Here is a 22,186-nt window from a genome sequence, read left to right as displayed (position 1 = left end):
CACCCGCCTCCCCTCCTTCCACCATGTTGTTTATTTGGGACATTTCTTGCATACTGTACCATTCCAGCTCTGTTCTAGGGGCCCTTTATCAAATCAGCTAATGTTATTGCCAGTGCCAAGTTTCGTGCATTTACAGCTTTGCTTTTGACCCCCTATTTGTGTCAGCACTAAAATGTACTCAACTATAATGCCCATATACTTCATTCCCGCATCCTACAGTGCATGTATGGAGTATTGGCAGATGTCTGTTATTATAGCAATCCTCAGGATCAGACTTATCGAGTTTTGGTTATCAGTGTCCCTATATACCTCGTATCATCCCCTTACGGCTCCACATACAGGTGTCGGACATTCTGTACAACCCTACAAACTCCACAGAGTCTCTCTTCCTGAGGTATTCCTACAGAAACAATTAAGGGGCCATTGCCAAGTTTCATGCATTCACAACTTTGCTTTTGACTCCCAATTTGTGTCAGTACTTAAATGTACTCAACTATTATGCCCATATACTTCACACCCGCTTCCTACGGTACATGTATGGAGTATCGGCTGATGTTTGTTATCATAACAATCCTCAGGATCAGACTTATCAAGTTTCAGTTATCAGTGTCCCTATATACCTTGTATCAGCCCCATGCAGCTCCACATACAGGTGTCGGACACTCTTCACGACCCTACAAACTCCCCCAAGTCTCTCTTCCTGAGGTATTCCTATTGAAACAATTCAGAGCTCAGCTGGTGCAGTGTGCTGTGATAGGATTTGCCCCCATTATGCCAAATATTATTTATATTTACAATAAAGTTTATACTGAACCTACGTATTGTGTGTTATTTAAATTCAAGATTGTTGCATAACATGAAGACAACAGACAGAGTATTAGATAAGCACCATTATCACTGCATTTTCCGCAAATAAAAGTCATAAAAATCCAAAAGAATATTAAGTGCATACAAAATATATGTACCCAAACATTTTAATTTTAAACAGTCCAACAACATTAATCCTACTCCAACAATGAGCATAGCCTAAAATGCATTCCATTCAACAGATCTGCTTATTAGTCCATTGTATAATAATGACATAACATATGAGGTTTGGTAAAGTTCTGTGTGTTTGAAATCATTATATTTAGAACACACTTAAAGAAGAGCAGCATAAATTGAGTGCCTAAGGAATTGCAGCATTCAAAATATTTATTTTAAGTTAGAACCATCCTATAAAGTATTTCAACTTTCAGTTAGAACCATCATATAAAGTATTTCAGTGAAAATCTCATTTAAGTTTGATTATCCATTCAAGATAACAAGAGTTGCAAGACAGATGCCATGGTGGCCATATTGGATATCAGACCATTCAATATGTGACCATTGGGTCAGAAAAGTATCAATATAAAGATTTTAAAAATGACCAGTTAATTGGTGCAGCTATTTCAGAAATTAGATGGATAGCATCTTCATTTTGAGACACAAAAAAACATCGTTCGCCATCTGTTAATAGATACTTAATGGTTGATTTGTCCATCCATTTAAAAGTAGTAGTGATCCCATTACCTGTTTCTACAGGAGAATATAAAATGTTTTGATAAAGGAAAAATATTATATTCATATTTAATCTGTTCACTCTTTACTGCAAATTGGATTTTGTGAAGATGTTTTTGACCCTTGAAGCCCTTAATGATTATGACTGAGGTTCACTGATCACTAGTAAACAGCACAAACTGTTATGTAGTTGGCCTACTTGATATATTAAACAATTTACCATTTAAAAACAATTAGAGCATCCATTTTGCTCAATGTCTGCCATCATTGATGGGACTTATTTATTGTGCATTTTGAATGTGAACGTTTTGTGCTATAACTGAATGAATTTTTACATGTACTTTTGTGTTTAAAGTTTAGTTATAGCTACAGGAGTAAAAACTACTGTTTTTATATTAAAACTCTGAAACTGAATAATTCATTATATTCAATGAATTTAAAAGGTTCATATGCTGGAGGTAGCCATGTTGTTGATTTACATGTTTGGATACGTACAGGAAATGTTAAATTGCATCCAGAGGAACACTTAGATAATTCTTCCACGACACAGGAGTCATTCTCAGTTTTGGTTATCCTCAAAACATATCCAAGCAGTTCACCAAACACATCTCCTGGTTTTGTCCAATTTACTGTAAAGCTTCTAGAGGTGATTTCTGATACCTGTAGATTTGTAGGAGCTTCTGACACTGAAATATAGAGAAGATAGCACAGATTGCTTCCTGAATTTAGTTTAGCAGAAATGTCACAAAATAAGCTAAAGCTAAGTTCATATTCAGCTGTAATTTTATTACGACTCATCATACATGACTCTACATACTTCAAACAAAAATAAGCGGAGTCAGAAGATGTGACAAGCAACCAGCCTTAATGAGTCCAAATAGTATAATATAGAAAAATAGACATGAAATATATGCTCAGTGTCTAAGGCGGGAGTAAAATAAGTTCTTCAAAAATACTCACCCAATCATAATACATTAGAAATCATTCGACAGCCTCAGAAAATCAGCAGCCTTAACAATAAAAATATGTTTGCCACATCTTTTGGCTAATTTAAGCAAATTAAAGTACTAAAACACTGTTCGCTTATCTAGATGAAAGTCAAGGCAATGGCAGCAATTGACATGAAGAAAAGCTTAATGGTGGGAGTAAATAAGTTCTTCAATAATATTCACCCAGTCATAATACATTAGGAGTCATTCGACAGCCTCAGAAAATCAGCATTCTTAACAAGAAAATATGTTTGCCACATCCTTTTGGCTAATTTCAGCAAATTAAAAGTACTAAAACACTGTTTGCTTATCTAGATGAAAGTCAGGATGAGAGCAGTCTCCCCATACATAAAGGCACTGGCAGTAACTTCCACAATTTATCAGTTACTACTGGTGTAGAAGATTCTGTCACTTGTTACATTCTCTTCCGGGATGCAAGATGCAAAGGTTTTAGAAGAGAGTGCTTACATTTTTATTCTGTAAGTTTAATTATAAAAAGTTATATTTATAACTTTAAAAACAAGTTTCTTCATCAAGTACATTTGGTGAATAGGTAAGAGGTAGAGCGTGTCACATCAATGTCACCATAGGCTGGCCCCAGCTCCAGCATCATAGTGCATAAGACGCTGTCATAAGTCTTGCGCAAGATATAGCCAAGGGATAGCACAGATTGACAAAGAGATGCTGACAAAGGGAAACAAAGATTCACTCCCTCAAATGCAGTGGAAGTCGAGTGAACTACAACATTATGATCAAAAGTTCTTGAGGGACCAGGGAAAGTAGGATGCGGCAGTGATGAAATTGACACTGACAGGTCAAATTGAGCTATTTGCAATGAAAGGTCTCCTTGAAACTGAAGAATGTTATATAGGACTTCATCCATGGCTTTTTTTATTAATGCCAGTCAGGGAGCAGTATTGCCCAAATCACATGAGTAGATGTGCATAAGGAATTCATATTATCTTGGTAAGCTAAGCATGTAACATGTAACACAATGAACCTAGGATGAAAGAGCCTGCTTGGAAATGTACCGTCCCTTCCTTCTTTGATCAGTAAGAACAAGTGAATAGTTCAGAATGTTTCAGATGCTACTTTAATGCCCTGATGGGGTCTTTCAGATGCCTTTGAAAAGAAAGCAATGACAGTGGTTTTTAAACAAAAGACTGCTTCCCCATGACTTGGAGCCTGTTCTGGGCAATAAAACAAGGGGGTCTCATAAGAGAAACCAAACCATATTAACAAGATTGCAAGTAGTTCAAGTTGAACAAGGCATGAATATCCCATATTCTATCTGTTAAGACATGAGTGACATAGAAGCAGTCAAAAATGCATGGCAGGACTGGTTCTATTTCAGACCAAGAGCAAAGGGCTTTGATCAAGACAAGGACAATTTTACACAATAATTATGGAGAGGTCATTGTCCTGATCTGTTTCATCTCTAAAACGTCCCTCATTAAACTAACTTATTCTGACTTGTGAGTGAAACATGTTAGACTTATAGGCCACTTATAAGTCAGTTATGCTTTGTATATATATAATGAAGTAAGTGAAATCTTAGTCTATGTGAGTATATAAGTACAATATACATGAAAAATATTAATTATGCTTCACCTACATTTCACTTGTAAATGAATACTCTTATGAAAATAACTTTTGTTTTATAAGATATTATATTCTTGACTTATATCGAACTGGTACGCTATAAGTTTAAATTTTGTCAGTTATTTATAGATTACAAATGTAAAGAAGTAAGTAAAATGTCATTCTACATAATTAAAGGATATGCCAAAACAATTTTAATCCGTTCTCCACCTACAGTTCACATACAAATGATAAACAAGTTAAGACATTACCAGCAGAAAAATGCTACAAATAATATATTGTTTCACCAATCATAATGTTATTAATGATGAAGACAACAATAACTACAACAAGAAGAAACAAGAACTATAAAGTCTTCAGTTGAAAGCCCCATTTTGGGATGAATTTCCATTGAGAAGTAGCAATAAAAAATTTTCAACATGGCAACTGTGGTGGCCACATTGGCAATTCAATGTGCACCATTTTCATTTAAAACCATCTAGACATCAAAAGAAGTCTTGTGGTGAAACTCCATCTGTTCATGAGAATAACAAGATTGTTGAGATAGCTGCTTTGGTGGCCATATTGGTTATATGTGCAGCACTGTTTTCATTTAAAACCAAATGGGATGAATATCTATTTAAAGTTTCATAGCAATCCTCCATATAGTTAATGAGGTGTAGTGATACCAACCTCGTGCTTAACAGAAAGAATCAGATGAAAGATGATGGTTTTTGACCATAATGAATATCAGATTGGTACTATTTTCATTTAGGACCAACTAGACATCATAAAAAGTCTTTTAGTGAATACTCTGTGTTGATATGTCCATTAATTCAGGAGGACCAGCAAGAAGTTAATTTTCAATATGGTTACCATGGTGGCCATACTGGATATGAGACTGGCAAAAACAAAATGTAATGATTAACTATGAGCAAAGTTTATGACTAAATGTGTTGATAGTTTCTTTTAAACCTAAAAGATAAAAAGTAAAAGATATCAATGTTCTTTAAAAAGTTTATGAAGAAAAAAACAGTTACAACAGTAAAGACCTTAACAGTTTATATAAATTGTTTATTTTAGATTCTTTGCAGCTTAACATTATCATCTTTGGAATTGCTTGTAAAATACACTTCACAGCATGTAAAGGGAAATGTGCACAACAACTTAAACAATGACTAGAAATAAAATAATACCTCAAGGACAGATTAACTATATATTCTGTTAGAGAAAATCACCAAATTTAGTTTTTTACATTTTAAAAAACTGAAACCTTGTGGAATTATCAGAAAAAATGTTCTTGCAACAATTTCTTTTGTGAGAGACCTTTAACATCTGGCTTACTATAAAAAATGTTCAGAGTCTTCCATAGATAGGATGTGTACATTAAATGGAAGGCTATACGTTAAGGAAAATTCTATTTAGCTGATGCTCTTTATTATTGGTATACTTACTTTGTGAATTTGTGTAACAAATTCCTGATGAAGTGCCTGTAGTTTCATTGGCGACCTCATTGAGTGTAAAAATCTTGAATTTGTAACCTGAACCTGTATGGAAATAAAGCTGCCATATACTAACACATAATAGTTGACTTTATTTATAAAGATTATGTGACCTGTAGTAGCAATAACCTTCATCCAAAACAAAGTTTTATTAACTAGATTGTAAAGTCAATAAGGAGGAACAAGTATTCTGCATTCCGAGTTTGGCAAATGCTTAATGCAGCATATAATATTATGATCCACACTACTTCTATAATATATAATGTTAGTGTCTTAATGGAAAATTAACTCATAATCATCTGTTTAGAATACATACATACATACATACATACATACATACATACATACATACGTTTAGTTTGGTCTGTGAAACCTGTCATGTATTTGAATTGACAGTAAGTCAAATTTGGTCTATTGCCAATGCAAAGATCTACCAATTTACCAATTAACTGTTAACATAAAGAGTTTATTTTGAAACTTTAACAAACTGCACACAGCAGTGATGTTATAGTAACTAATGACAATGAATTCAGATAATGGAGACAAACAAGGAACCAATTTATATGGCTCTTAGATCTATGTAACCTACTTAGTGAATCTACTGCTGTCACACAGCATAACAATATGCAAACTCAAATTTTATCAAGATACTCAACAATTTTGGTAACACATATACCAGAAATACAAACTCCCTAAGAACTATGAAACTTTGAGTCACTATCAAACAACTGTCTGCTTAATGCTTAAGTGTAAACGATACAACAACATCACAGATAGAGATAACTGCTGCTTTTGCAATGTATTAAGAGCTTACAGATATGCATGCATAACAAGGAAGTCATTGTTGGCAAAACAAGAAACTCAAAAATTATCTCTGACAAAAAAAGCTGACAATCAACTCTTAAGTTTATACAGTATTGTATACATATTTTATATTAATAAAACCAATTACTAACTGGAAGCAGGAATACTTACCTTTAATTGGGGACAAGTACCAGAAAAAGATGTCTTTAACTAGTGACAAGTGCCATAATTTTATACATATTATACACTTAATAAAACCAATTTTCACAAGCTGTTAGTTGTTTCATTACAAAATCCAAGGAATTATATGTCTAGAGTGCCACCCTGCTTGATATACTTTTTTCATTCTGAATAACCTTGACCTTGCAAGATGGTCAGATAGAGGGATTGGAGGCGATTACGGATATGAACAACAAAAGTACCCAGAATTGCATATATTACATTGTGTCTAACAATCCTCATTATAGGTACTAGTAGGGCATGGTTGACTCTGGAGTGAATTAACAAATGGGTCCCTATAACCTCGACCTTTGGTCAAGGTACATGTAAGTGGTCTTGAACTAAACTTACTCAGCGCAGAATTATTTACTTATAAGATTTACCATGATTCTCAACTCTTGACCTTTAGAGAAATGAATCTTTAGATTTCTTGTTTAGGCTAGATGAAAGTCATAATGTGTAATCTTAGAAATTACTCTAGAACTGAACATGCTTTGCACAACCAATTATTTTCTCTCGGCTGCAATGATCATAACCTTTGACCTGTTCATTCTAAACTCAATAGGCATATTCCATTATACCTAAGTGCAAGTCCTGCACAAACATTGGTCAACGAATATAGTCTAAACAATATATTATTATGCAAAAAAAACATTTTCCTTCTCCAAAATCAAAAGGCTTCCTTCCTACACAATGTCAAGTCATCCACAAGCTTTGGTGAATGAATATGATTTATAACTGAAATTCTTGTGCGGAAACCATTTTTCTTATTTTAGTCACTGACAATGACCTCAGACATTGTGACTTCAAACCTGACAAAGTAGTTCCTTATCCCAAGTGCAAAGCATCCATGTGATTTAGAATGAGGGTCAAAGGTGTAGGGATGCATGGATATGAAACAAAAGAGTTTTCTGCCTATGCAGTTCATGCATGACAGCTCTCTTATCTGGACATTTTGACCTATGACCGCACAGGAACTCATTAACCAAACACTTAAAAAAGATTTTCAATGACACTGACCTCAAATTGGTGACAGAGAAAGGGTGCGGCTGGGTAATATGGAGGTAAAAGGCAATGATTATGCATTCTCCTGATTGTTTGGATTTGTGATTTTTCAGAAAAGCTGCAACTGGAAAATAAATGCATTTTTTTAATATGACCTTGATCTTATCTAGGGCAAAATAGGGAGAGGGAGTGTGCATGGAGATGGAAGTACCAATTCTATGGATCAAGTATGAAGCTAAGCCTCAAAGACTTAGAGACTTGTAAGGAAACAGAAAACCTTAACTAAAACCTTCACTAATCTTGTCAGTGCTGACTGTGATAATTAAGCAGGTCAGACAAGCATCACAAGACAAATAGGTTAATTAAATCTGTACATGTTACTGAATACAAAGATTGACTATTTGTTGCTGAATATGTTTTAATGCAATTTCCCTGTTTTCTGTAGACATAAGAAATTGAGAATTACCAAAGGATAACAGAGTAATATTTATGTTATAAGTACCTGGATGAAGACCATAAACTTGAAAAGATGTAGATGAGGAATTTGTGTTTTCGGACCTAAATCGATCACCAGAAGCATTATAGGTCTCAACTATATACTGAATAATGTCGCCATTTGGGTTGGCTGGAACATTCCATGAGATTATGATGGAGTCATTATTAAATTGACTGCATGTCAAGCCTGATGGAGGACCTGGTGCTGAAAAAGAAATCACACTATAATACATATGATCCATATCCCATACCTCTCTGTGATACAATGTAATTAGAAAATTAAACGATACTTTGCAAGTTGAAGCTTGATTTCATTGAACCTGTGCCCCTTTAGGATCACATGAGATGACACATAGGTCATGTTACTGGTCAGTCTTCAGAGAGGTCACAGGATACATGAGAGACAAGGAGGGTGGTTATGCATATGCGACACCAAGCACGAATTCTACTGTGCAAGTACTGTACATTACAGCACAGATTGTCTCGTGGATAAACTAGAAGAGACCCATGAATTATGAAGATTTATTTAACTTTGTTTAATTTCATTTTGGAGAAATCAGAAAAATGCACTTGGAAAATAACAAAAAGAACCATAGTAGTTAATAACAGTTTACTGGCATGGTTATAGAAAGAGCTGTTCACTGCTGTGTGACCTGTGTCAATCTTACCTATTTTGACTTAACATTTTTTTTGTCTGCAAGTGTTGGGACACCAAAAATGATGTCTATATTCATACAAATCTCGGGATACGGAACTGAATAATTATTTTTTTGTGTCCCAAGTTTTATAGTCATTATGGAAATCAAAAAGAAACTTTAAAATTTTCCAATTTAGATCTTGGCCTGTGGATAAGCTGACCCCCTTCTACCAGGTTTTTATTTTTTCCTAAATTATTTGGCTTATATGTGAGTATATGTGGTAAAATGCTTGATAAAATCAGTAGCATTGTACTGACATTGTCACAATCCAGACACTAAAAGGGCATTTTCCATTCTGAGGAAAATTCAATCTGACTCTAAAAGAAACCTGGACCCAGAAACAGTACATAATTTCCTAAGTATTAGGATCAATTAATAATGATGACTGCCACCAATATAATCGAGCAATGATCTAAGAATTGCTTAAAATAATTTCATTACATATAGCACGAGTATCAAAGGCAACAAATTATTGTAATATGACTGGCTTGAAAAGATAATGTGCATATTTTAATGTTAAAAAATTGTAAATGTGTTCAATAATTGTAAATTTGTCCATTTGCATGAAAAAATTCGTCAATAAAAAGCCACCCTCTTTTGAGATCAAAACTCAAGACCAAATTTTGGAAATCTGATCTGTCCTGACCTCTGACCTGTCTTTACTATGACATGTATGTTAATCAGAATATCAGTATTTATGGTATTAGAAAGCAAAACCTGCTTATTATGAAAAGTGATGTTCGAGTTTCCCAACTGATGGTCTAATTGAAAACTGTACTGTTAATATAGTAAATATAAGAATGAATAAGAAACAATTACCACTTTACATACCTCTACAAGTTAGCCTATGTTAAATAAAATTTTAAAAAATTACGCCAAAGAATATCTCCTGTGATCTTCATTTACATCCGCAGAGGAAATGTAATAATAAGAGTTAAATCCAAATATATTTTTTATGAACCTGAGGTGATGATGCTCTTACATCTTGCAACTTTGTTCTTCTTTTCGCAACTTGATGACATAGTAGAAACAAGATGCTATCAAAAGCAAACCAATAATTGAATGAGGAATATCTTGTAGATTTTATTAAACCAGATGAAAAAGTGAAAACTTTTGAATTATGTCTCCCTGAAGCACATCCACATATTAATCTTAACAAGTGTAGGTGAAATAGGGTTCATACTATTCTATTGAAGCGTTAAGGAATGAACTGACAAGGAAATTAACACATTAATTAATGAATTAATGCATAGCAATCGGAAAAATGCTATATCCCCTCCTAACTTCATTTGTGAGGAATTAAAAATACGTGAATATGTGAAAGTGCCAATTTACTAATGCAGTTCACATCTGAGGAAAATAGTAAGATCTGGCATGTAAAAAAATACTTAGAATTAAGATGATAGGTCACAAACTATCAAAATAGTGACCAACAGTTGTACCTATCATATATCAGGAAATTAAAGTAAATTGATTTGATGGGGAAGAAAGAGCAAGATTCTCTACTGCATCTGAATGACCTTCTATCAAATCTAAGTCAAAATATAAGACATTTTCTGAAAAATATATAATAAACTTTGGAATCAAACTAGCATTTATTGTAATTTAGGATCCTTTTATTCTAAACCAATTGATTCAAATTTGTTAAACTGATATCCTATGAAAACTACTTCTTTCACATTATTTAGTTAAGTAAATTTAAAATGAATTAATAGCATTGCCTTACCCTTGGCCATTGTCTTGATGGACTCTGTGTAAGTCCCACTTCTTTCTCTCCATAAGGTAGAACCATTGTTGTACTCTTCACTTTGTGCTGTAATAGAGACACTGTACCTGTATCCGTTCTTCAGCCCATTGGAAGATATATTGACACTGGTTGTGTTCGACTGATGAACTCCTCCTACCGACTGAGAGGTAGCACTGTCTTTAAGTTCCACAAGAAAAAGTAGTCCTACTCCACTGGTAGAACGACTGTAGTTCCAGAATATGATGATAAAACCTCTTTCCAGGTCTAAGTCACTTCCGTTAAAGTTTATGGGACCAGGCTGACTTGGTTCTGTGCCACAAAAACCAACATTAGCATTTTTGCAAACTTATCAATACATATTCAGTTTTATCATACACTTCTGAAGGTAATTTATTAGGATATGGTTGGATATTAAAATATTATAAATAAAGACCTTAAAATGATAATAGGTAATTGTAAAATGTGCTGTCTGGTATCTTTGCTTGAAAAGTTGTTTTGGTGTGTGGTCAATGAGCTAGTGAATCCTCTATCATGCCAAAACAATTATGTCTACCCAAAATATTTGACAGTACACATGCAATGACGTTTGTATAATACTCTTTAACTTCTAATTATCAGTAGCACAAGTTACCAGATCTCCAAACATTATGTTACAACTGTATGTTCTTAAATTAAGTAACAGAAAAAGTCAAACTAAGTTAATAATACATAACGAATAATTGAATTCTCTAATTTTTAAAATGAAAATTTAAGAGGAAATTAAAGTAATAATATTCCAAATACTGCTAAAAGTTCATTCACAATTCTAAAATTAGTATAAAATATTCCAGTGGAATTCCAAGTCAAGAATGTGATGCACCAACATGCCATGAACATATGCAAGGGATGCATATCTTGAGCTGAGATGCATCAGCTCCATTCACAAATATCTTTCAGTTGATGCCACTAAAACACTTGTGTGTTCAATAGTAGTTTCAAGACTGGACTACTGTAACTCAATTCTGTCTGATTCATCTCAATATCGAACTCCAGAAACTTCGAAAAGTTCAAAACACAGCTGCTCGGATCATACTGAGAGTACCACGATCAGAGCACACCTCCCAGCTGATCTGTACCCTACAGTGGCTATCCATTCAATCCAGAATCAAAGACAAAATTTGTTCTCTGTGTTACGTTTCACTGATGTGCTCCAGTCCAACATACCTATCCGACCTCACCCATGTGTACACACCAGCAAGATACTTATGCTCCTCTTCTGACAATCGTATACTCATTATTCCCACTATGAAAACAAAGTCATATGGACAGCGTTCTTTTGCATACCAGGGCCCAGCAACATGGAATAAATTGTCCACTGAACTTAGACACAAAGACACAGTGATCCCATTCAAGAGTGCTCTCAGAACTCACTTATTTCGACTGCAAGAACAAACTTAAAGACCTAATAATGTTTCCTACCTTAAATATTTACAGCATGTTTTTTAAAATTCTAATTTCATGGTGTTTGTTTTTGTAATCATATCATTATACAGTAATACCTCATGCATTCGCATTTCTGGATTCGCGAATTCACGGATTTGCGAAATTTTCATTGGAACCTAACTAACTGCTGGAAGGGTTGGAAGTAGCCAATCACACAGCAGGGTACCAGCTTTCCTCGTTGCTGATTGGCTTGTAGCTCGGAAGCTTTGTGTACCTACTGTCACTAGTATATGAGTGAAGCTGCGGTTCATCTTTCTGCATCTCAGTTCAACACGCGCATATTCCGTCCAAGTGTGATAAGTGTTTTCAGTGCTTTTTTCCTTGGTTTTTACTTAATTCTAAAAACCCTCAAGATGCCTAAACGTTCTGTGCATTCTAAGGTTCCTAGCAGTGTTCCTAAACGTCAGAAGAAGGTGATGACACTAGAGGAAAAAGTAAAAGTTTTAGATTTGTTGAAATCTGGCGAGACTGCTACAAGCGTAGGATGCCAATATGGCGTGAATGAAAGCACCGTACGCTCTATAAAGAGTAAAGAGAACGAAATTAGAAAATTGGTCTCCAAGAGCTACCTGCATGAAGCAATGCAGGTTTCGACCAAAAGAGACCCGTTCATTGTTAAGATAGAATCTGCCCTTTCATTATGGATTGAAGACTGCCGTAAAAAGGACATCACCTTGCAGGGCAACGTGATTTGGGAGAAGGCTTCAAATCTTTATAAGAAGCTTGTTGAAGAGGATACACAAGACCCGTTACTTGGTTTTACCTTACTGTGAGTGCAAAAGAAAATGGCAGCCAATGAATTAGTATAGGGGTAATATTAGTATACCGTACTGTAAATGCGCTAGTGTGGCAAATACCCATTAGGCGATACTGTACTCTATTTTTACGTTTACCATTTATTTCTCTTTTTAAGGGTAATGTATTAAGCTAACTTTTAAATGAAATTAAAGTGCTTTGGGAGCATGATTTGGGTCATATTTAGGGTTTAAACCCTAGAAATAAGCATTTATTAGCATTTTTAGTGACTCATACCAAACATTCGCGATTCCTCCTGATCCACGACTGGTTCTGGAATCTAACCTCACGAATGTTCGAGGTATTACTGTATATGTTTTTTATCTTATAGATGTTGTCAAATGTTGTAAAGCACTCAGAGCTTCTAAAGATTAGGCGCTATACAAAGTCCTCATTATTATTATTATTATGGCCCAATGGTATTGAACATGATGATGTACCAATAGTCTTGCTATATCACAATGATATAATCCAGAATGCCTTGGAATAAATTCACAATCCAAAAATAGTGTTTTAGTCAAAATGTCAATGGCACTTTTTAATTCCAATAAATAATTTATATCAATAATTCTTGTCAAAGCATAAGTGAACACAACCAAACATGCTAAAACTGATTCTACAGGCTGGTGTTAAGATACTTGTGTGTTCATTAGTACTTTCAAGACTGGACTATTGTAACTCAATTCTGTCTGGTTCATCTCAATATCTACTCCAGAAACTTCAAAAAGTTCAAAACACAGCTGCACAGATCATACATAGAGTACCACGATCAGAGCACACCTCCCCGCTGCTCTTTACCCTACACTGCCTATACATTTGAGCCAGAATCAAACAAAAAATTTGTTCTCTGTGTTATGTTTCACTGAGACTCCAGTCCAACATACCTATCCGACCTCACCCATGTGTACACACCAGCAAGATACTTATGCTCCTCTTCTGACAATCATATACTCATTATTCCCACTATGAAAACAAAGTCATATGGACAGCGTTCTTTTGCATACCAGGGCCCAGCAATGTGGAATGAATTGCCCACTGAACTTAGACACAAAGACACAGTGATCCCATTCAAGAGTGCTCTCAAAACTCACTTATTTCGACTGCAAGAACAAACTTAAAGACCTAATAAAGGTTCCTACCTTAAATATTTTCTGCATGTCTTTTATGTTTTCTAATTTCATGGTGTTTGTTTTTGTAATCATATCATTAGATATGTTTTTTATGTTATAGGTGTTGTCTAATGTTGTAAAGTGCTTAGAGCTTCTAAAGATTAGGCGCTATACAAAGTCCTCATTATTATTATTATTATTATTATTACTATTATTATTATTATGTACCAATGGTATTGAACATGCTGATATACCAAAAGTCTTGCTATATCACAATGATATAATCCAGAATGCCTTGAAATAATTCACAATCCAAAATAGTGTTTTAGTCAAAATGTCAATGGCACTTTTTAATTCCAATGAATAATTTATATGAATAATTCTTGTCAAAGTATAAGTTAACACAACCAAACATGCTAAAACTAATTCCACAGGCTGGTGTTAAGATAGGAATGAGTCATTTTCTTGAACACAATCTTTATACAATAACCTATGACTCAATAAGATGACAAGGATGTGGGTAATTTTCCCATCATATTTACAGAACAGATTTGTTTCTAGAACTTTCTAAAGTCATAATCAAGGATAGATCATGAATTCAAATTCAAGTAAACATCTATTTATAACTTACACACATGACTTCTATCAGGTGCACACTAAAACTCTATCAGCAATCATGGAGAAAGGTTCGAAGCACACAATACAAACTAAATGATAATTATAATAATAACAATAATAATAATAATGACTTAGTACATCACCTAATCTTTAGAAGCTCTAATCACTTGACAATATTAGATAACACATACAAATAATGACAAGATTACAAAAATGCTATGAAATTACAAAACAAACACATGGTGACAACAATTAATTAAGAAAACATCATAAACAATTATTGAGAAAGAAACAAATTATCAATACTTTAGTAATGTACCCATTTTATTCTTAATCATCTTCGTTCACAAATTCATTCAAGAGATACGGATCTTGTGCCAGCTCAAACTGGTTGTTGAAAACTGGATGAGATAAAAACTTGGATTTTCACATAATTTATTTAAGTTTGTAATCAATATTGATTAAGTTCATATCCATCAAAGATTAGGTTTGTACACAGCAAAGATTAAGTTTGTACTCACTGATGACAGAGTAACTCTTGACACTGCAGAGTTACTTCTTAAGTCTATGGGATAAGATCAGATTATGTTTTAATAATTTGAAACATTTTTTCCTCCATGCATGACAATTTTGTATAAAAGGCTTTACTATTTAAATATACACTATGTATAAATATGTGTCATGCAAAACTGTCTATTGTGATATATAAGTGACAGTCCCATAAAGTAAACATAATTCAAAAATTAAAGCTAATACCAATGAACATAAAAAACTTAAAAAGTAATCATATTCTTAAGACAAGAAGAAACTTTTGATAATTAAAGTGACTTTTAAATTAATGTATTCAATGTTTCGAAGTTACAAGTAACTTTCTTACTTCATACACATATACTTCTCACAAATCTAGTCCATCTCTGAAAACTTTCCACAGCTTATAAATAAGACCACTCTTTTGGTACGAAAGGGGTGGCTATATAAGAGGGGGATCACTGTGTTCCTTTTTATAATTCTATGCTGACTGATTAAACTTATGAAGCATGATTTATCTCCCTTTCATCTTCAAAAGGATTTTGCTTAACTGATTCATTCTTGGAGAATTCTGTAAGATCCAGCTTGATCATGCGGACTTTTCATGATACATATCAAACTTGGCTTCATAATTTAGTTCTCCCATGTATTTAACATCTTGCTTCTACCCAGCTGGCACCACACTGCTGCTACCCCACAAAGGGGTACCATTACAGTCTTCATTCTTATTATGTTGAAGCTTTCTTAATAGTAATAATAATAATAGTAATAACACTTTATTTATAGATGGTGACTCATTAGTCAAGAACTTTTACATGGTTCTCTCATCAAGTAGTATGACTAAGACTGATACTTATTATTATCATATCTAGACTTGTATAAGCCATCCATTTTAAAAAAGAACTATAGTAACAAAACAAAAATGTTTAATGAGAAGCCAATATTAAAAGTTATAATTATTGCCCCTCTCTACCCCATTTATCCAACTAACTATGCAGCATGGTCTTCATGCAGTTGAGCTGTAATATGGTAAGTGGGCAACACCTCTACTTACTGATCAACAAAGAAACAATCTGTAAGCTTGAAATAGTGACCTTTCAATTTTACTTCATTAAGTAATTTACTTGTGAGTTTACTTGTCAATTTGAAGGAAATAAAATCAAGGAAAACTGTATGTGATATTTGGGATACCCTATGGCCAATGCCAGGTGGTTGCTCAGAGAACTCAGAAAATGTGACAGACAAAATTTTTGACTAGAAGCCTTGTCTGGCAATTACAGGAAATTATGGAAGTCTGATTCCAGTAAGCAAAATGTCATATATAAATATATATATATATATATATATATATATATATATATATATATATATATATATATATATATATATATATGGATGTGATACATGTGGTTATAGTAGATGCACATGTCCAGGTAGTATGTCCAGTTGTATTCTCAATATATGCATTCGTCCATAAAAAAGGGAGCACTACCAAGCAATATCACAATAATCCATATTGCGTTTGAATTAAAGTGTCAGAATTATGTCTGCAACACATCACATTAAGTGGTAAAAGACATCAACAGTAAATGAAATGATCACAAGTTCAGTATGTATGGCATGCACACTAAACGACTTTCACATGAATAGCTGCAAGTTGTAATCCTAATGTGCAGAATGGAGAAGAGATCAAATTTCAAACTGGTTGGATTAAATGGCAACATTATAATTATTGCACAATTTTAGATATTTTGGTGACTGTTGCAGCTTTAATGCTGCCTGAAACTTGTGTACACGTGCATTTATTCATTCATAAAATATTTAGCTACAAGACAGCTACCTTGTGAAATAATGTACATAAAAAGACCTGACATAATGACATACTTAAAATGTGCTTGAATCAAATAATCACATTTCTTTTGTAGATCTAATAGCTTAAGTTACAACAAGTCATCATTTTTAAGAATGAGCAGCATATATGAATGAGGAGTACACTTGGACTTTAATATCTATGAAATGAACTTTTTTTTAAATGTATAAACTTCAGGCAACCATTATCGAATATGCCTTAGACTCGAACCCATTTAGACAGAGAGGAGATGACAGTAATCTGGAACAGTGTGCACTTTAGACCACTATGCCAACTGGGGCCCCCCAAAAGTTGTAAAACATGGAAACACTGTGATAATGGCATGAAATTCTACTTGGGTCATCTATATATAAAATTAGCTACATTTATTGCATACCAAATGTCATTTATCTACCTCAAGTGGTTCTCGTTTAGTGATTATTATAAAGCTTTAATAAAAAAAGTCAACAAAATATAATAACGTACACAAAATCTAAATGAATATTTTTTGTATAATGAACCGAAAATCTACAAGATCATCTACATATGTATACAAATAAGATTGTCAAATTTAATTGATCTATGATGAGTGGCTTTTGCACATATTGTTTTAAGCTAGATATACTGACAGGACCAAATTAAGATACGTCCATGCAGCAATTAATGATAACATAAGAAACAGTAGGTGTGTACAAATGTAACAACCTATGTATGACAATACCTACTTGTTGCTTGCTGGAGATTGTACATGGCTTTTGACTCAGCATTAACATATGAAGTAATAACTATACTGTATGCTGCTCCAGGTATCAAACTTAGAAGCAATGCTGTTAGGTTCTTGGAAACATTCAAATTTGCTAAAAGATTTTGATGTTTCCATGTCACTTCAAATTTGCTAACATCAACAGATTCCTCTGGATTTTCCCACTTAAGTTTCAAAAATTCTTCTCCAATTTCGACGACAGTCACATTTTTTACTCGAAAAAGGGACACTGAAAAAGAATTAGAAATGAAGAAGGAATAAAATCTATACATTAACATAGCTACTTAATTAACAAAACTGCATGTAATAGACTCTCTTCTTATTTGTGAGTTCATTCATATGGTTAGCAATTCACCAAAAATCCTATACAATTACTCTTTATAAACTAGAAATATGTCCTCGCTTAAGGATTTTAACTGCCATTGCCTATGCATGATATATCCAATAAAACAATCAAACCAACAACTAATTCAAGTCCTTTTCAGCAATAATATTTCTCTATAAACTTTTAACTTTGATCATTTTAAAATGTAACACTTTAACTTTTAATCACTACCTTATAACAGTATTATTCTGGGATACCATTAATCCTACCTACCCATTCCTCACAATGCATACCTACCTACCCTGGACTACCCACTTAACCACCAAGCCACCTATCTACCTATTGTGACAAGACACAATACAACAAAAAGGAACATTCTTTTATATAACATCAAAAAGGTACTATAATGAATGGACCAAAATAACAGAGATTAATGTTGTTTGTAATATTTCTTTTAAAATCATTGTTATTAAGATCTGCTGCAAGCGTTTTCATCACTGTCCACCCTAGAAGCCAGATTTTGTAGGTGAAAATCAAAAGCTTTGACTAACCTAGAAGTGACAGTAAGTAGTACCAGCACAGTTCAAGCATCAATAACTATCTTGATTATCCACTATATATGAGGTCTCAGATGAAAAGCATGTATCATATGCAGTCCACTCATCTGATTCAAATCCTCTTTCACATAGATAATTACAAAAGTTAACTGTTTTCCCAAACCTATTATAATATTTAGTATAAAATTAATAACATGGAAAGCTTACCACTGAAGAAACATGTATTCCTACTTCAAACTGCAATGGTCATGAATGGAGTGAATGAGGCATGGGTGTATAGAAGCACAGAAGAATTTACAATTGGTCACAGAAACAATTAATCCAATATTAGATAAGTGCACATATAGGTCACAGTGACCTTCTTTTCTTGTAAGGTTATATTACTTACAAAGATACATTCATTTATATTTTTTTTAATTCAAATGTAAACAACAAATTTCAAATGACTTAATGCAGATTGGAAATGAACTAAAACCACAGAGACCATTTTGCAATAAGGATTTAGAACGTGTCAAAGCTGCAGTCACTTGCTCCCTGTAACTTTGCAGTAACTTTCTCTGGCTTATGACAGACAAGATGGAGGTTTAAACTGGAATTACTCCTGGTCTGGGGCTGCATCCCTTTAAATAACTTCACTAAAGGCCCTGAAGTGCTATCAAGATTAACTTGCTTCCAGAAACATGTGCGGAACCAGTTTTGTGTTCCTTCAGGTCAGGGATGCCATACGCTGGAAGCACCATGACAAAACAAGAGTTTATGGCAGATGGAGACTGAGGTTCCATCTTCAGATGACATAAGAAGACTGCTGATAGAAAGATTTAATGTAAAGCTCTATGGTGTTGAACAACCTAGCCTTAAGTTCCAGTCAAACAACCCCTTAAGCTGTTTAGCAAACTCTTGGTCTTTACAAAACCTTTGAGAGAACTCACAAACAATAGTTAAACTAAGAAAAGGACACTGATGCTACATCTAAGAGACTCTTCATACTGAAGAAACTTTTATTCCCCTCTGAGCAATGGGGTTTGGGACACAGATTTCTTCATCCCCAATTGCTTGAATGGAAGAAAAGATACCACTTCTTTGGCAAGCTCACTGGCATCCACTAAAACTGACTGTATTATACTTGTACTGCTCTACTCTTTGGAAGACAGTACGGTTCAACTCCATGTCTCACTGTTGAGAATGTAACCTGGGGGAACAGGTATTCACATTCTAAAACTCTTCACATGATGCAATAGTAATGCCCCTAGTAGCAGACTTGGAAAACTGATGAAAATGCTTCTCAACCTTCATTGAATGTCATGGGAAAAAAGACCACCACCACCCTCTTTAATCTTTGAATCCATGCCAGCAGGTGATATGGGTCCACCATTTTACATTTTACACCCAATCCTGTTTAGTAGCTCCCTATTTAGGTACTAATGAAGCATGGTTGACTTTGGGGATTATTGGCCAAAGGGTCCCAGTCACCTTGATCAAGGTATGCAGTCTTAAACTAAACCACTTGTGTAGAAAGAATTTTCTCACTTGATTCAATATGAACTTCACTTTAAGCCTTTACATCCAAAAATCTAGGAGTTTTTTCATACACTAGACAAGTCACTTACATGTGCTAACAAACCATTAAACCCTTTTCATACATAAATATTCATGTTTTTTTGAGCAACAACAAACTATTTTACCAGGACTTTTCTAACCCCACAACTAACAGATCTCTTTCATACCTGGTCTGCAAGCTCTTCACTGACAATGACCAAGGTATATGGTCTAGTTCTATTATTCAGTGATGTGGTGTTTGATCTGTTGAGTTTAAAATCAATAGGATTCATTCTTATCTAATGTGTATATGATTCAAAAACTTTGGGAAAGGAAACAGGTCAGAAGAAAAAATAATTCAGAAAATAATTTGTTTCCGTTTATTTCTGGCCACAGTGACCATGACATATGACCTTCTCATAGAAAGCCCAGTTGTCATGTCCCTAACTTCATTTGCAAACCATCAAGAAGTTTGATCCAGATCTGTGAAAAGTAATAAAATTGTGCAGAAACCCTTTATCTATTTTCATGTAAACTGACTTTAACCTTCTAACTTGTAACACCAAAACTGACAGGCTTCTTCCTTAAATCCTAGCGCAAGCAATCCAATGATTCTGAACCAGGTCTGTATTGTGAACTAATGTTACTGTGCAAAACCATTTTTCTTCTTTCGATCAGTGAGCTTGATCATTGACCTTTTCAGCCCAAACTATACAGGTTTCTTCAAGTGAAAGTCATTCACAAAAGCCTGGTCCAGGAACATAATGTAGAATTCATATTATTGTGTGAAATTCCTTTATATTCTTTCAGTCAGTAATCTTAACACTTGCATTTTTGCTTTAAGCCCAAATCAGTGGGCTTTCTCCTGACATGCTTTGTCTTTACTCTAAGTGCAAGCCATCTACAATGTTTAGTAAATGTGGATGGTGGAGAGTGAACAAATTCATAACATAATTCTCTCCACCGCATAGTGCATGGAGAAAATACATGTGAATCAACTAAGACGTGCATGTAATATAACAAGAAGTCCAAGTGGGCCCTATATCACTCAGCTGGCTTACACAGCTGTATAACTTGTTGATTTGGAGTGGCATATTTTTTTATATTGTAAGATCTGAAATGAACTCTCTAAACCATTATATCATATCAATTTTACATATACTATTATTTTTTAAAGATAAAGCTATACCATATATCCACTGATCTCACTCATAACTAAATATATTATATTTACCAAGTTATATAGAAATATATGAGAGATCTAGTTTCCAACAAGGTAAGAAGCTCAGCCAATCAAATGCAGATCAATCCATCTATATATGCAGATCTCACTTATAAAATCTGTCTAAGAACATGTCAATAAAGCAATTATCAAGCTGGTTAAAAATCTGATTTAAATTCAGTCCCCTGAGTAAAATCAAGCTCTGCCACTCAGATGTAAAATTACCTCATAAATACGTAATATATTTGGTCACAATCAGATTAATCCCAACACCTAGGGATATAAGAATATTTTAAAAGTGTGATTTTTAAAACCTCTGAATGTTAAAGACCTCAGCCACTGAAATGCAAGATTGCCTAATTCAAATGTTCTAAGGCCTCACTCATAATAACACCCATCTATCTACTCAAGTATACTAACTTTTCTAACAAGTTTGATAACTGGTCAGAAATACTTTCCATTGAGTGATAACAGATTCAGCCAGTCAGATCTAATATCACCAGTTAAATATACACCAGTCTCACTCACAACACTTGTATGACATCTTAATGATGTAAGCCTAAAAATAACAACATCAGATGACAAATAAAAGCTATTAGAATGTTGACAAGTTCAGCTAATCAGATGAAAGTATGACTTCAATCTTATTCATGGATCTTTGCTTTTAACAGTATTCATCCAAGACCCTGAGAAACTATGAGTATTAACCAAATATGAACAACACTGAATCAGAAATACAGTCTCTGCAGCAATAACAAGTTCAGCCAATCAGATCTAAGATCACCTTATAATTAGTTCTGATTCCACTCATTGATAAACGTGT

General features: G+C 34.0%; 1 protein-coding gene across 4 annotated transcripts in view; it reads right to left on the bottom strand.

Moving 5' to 3' along the window:
* LOC149786220 (receptor-type tyrosine-protein phosphatase H-like) overlaps nt 1-22,186 on the bottom strand; it is a 127,270-nt gene that overhangs the window by 80,696 nt on the left and 24,388 nt on the right. For all 4 annotated transcript variants that reach the window (XM_089976596.1, XM_089976598.1, XM_089976597.1 and 1 more), the window contains 5 exons: nt 17,686-17,952; nt 10,559-10,888; nt 8,142-8,339; nt 5,564-5,656; nt 2,035-2,225 (listed from right to left, as the gene is read on the bottom strand). In XM_089976596.1, the coding sequence (XP_089832722.1) occupies nt 2,035-2,225; nt 5,564-5,656; nt 8,142-8,339; nt 10,559-10,888; nt 17,686-17,952 (1,079 nt within the window). The remainder of the gene's footprint in view (nt 1-2,034; nt 2,226-5,563; nt 5,657-8,141; nt 8,340-10,558; nt 10,889-17,685; nt 17,953-22,186) is intronic.

This window comes from Sinohyriopsis cumingii, chromosome 12, assembly GCF_028554795.1.
Source record: "Sinohyriopsis cumingii isolate HCF-2022 chromosome 12, ASM2855479v2, whole genome shotgun sequence".
NCBI lineage: Eukaryota > Metazoa > Mollusca > Bivalvia > Unionida > Unionidae > Sinohyriopsis > Sinohyriopsis cumingii.
The sequence above is the reverse complement of the archived record's forward strand: the minus strand, read 5'-3'. Positions and strand labels throughout refer to the sequence as shown.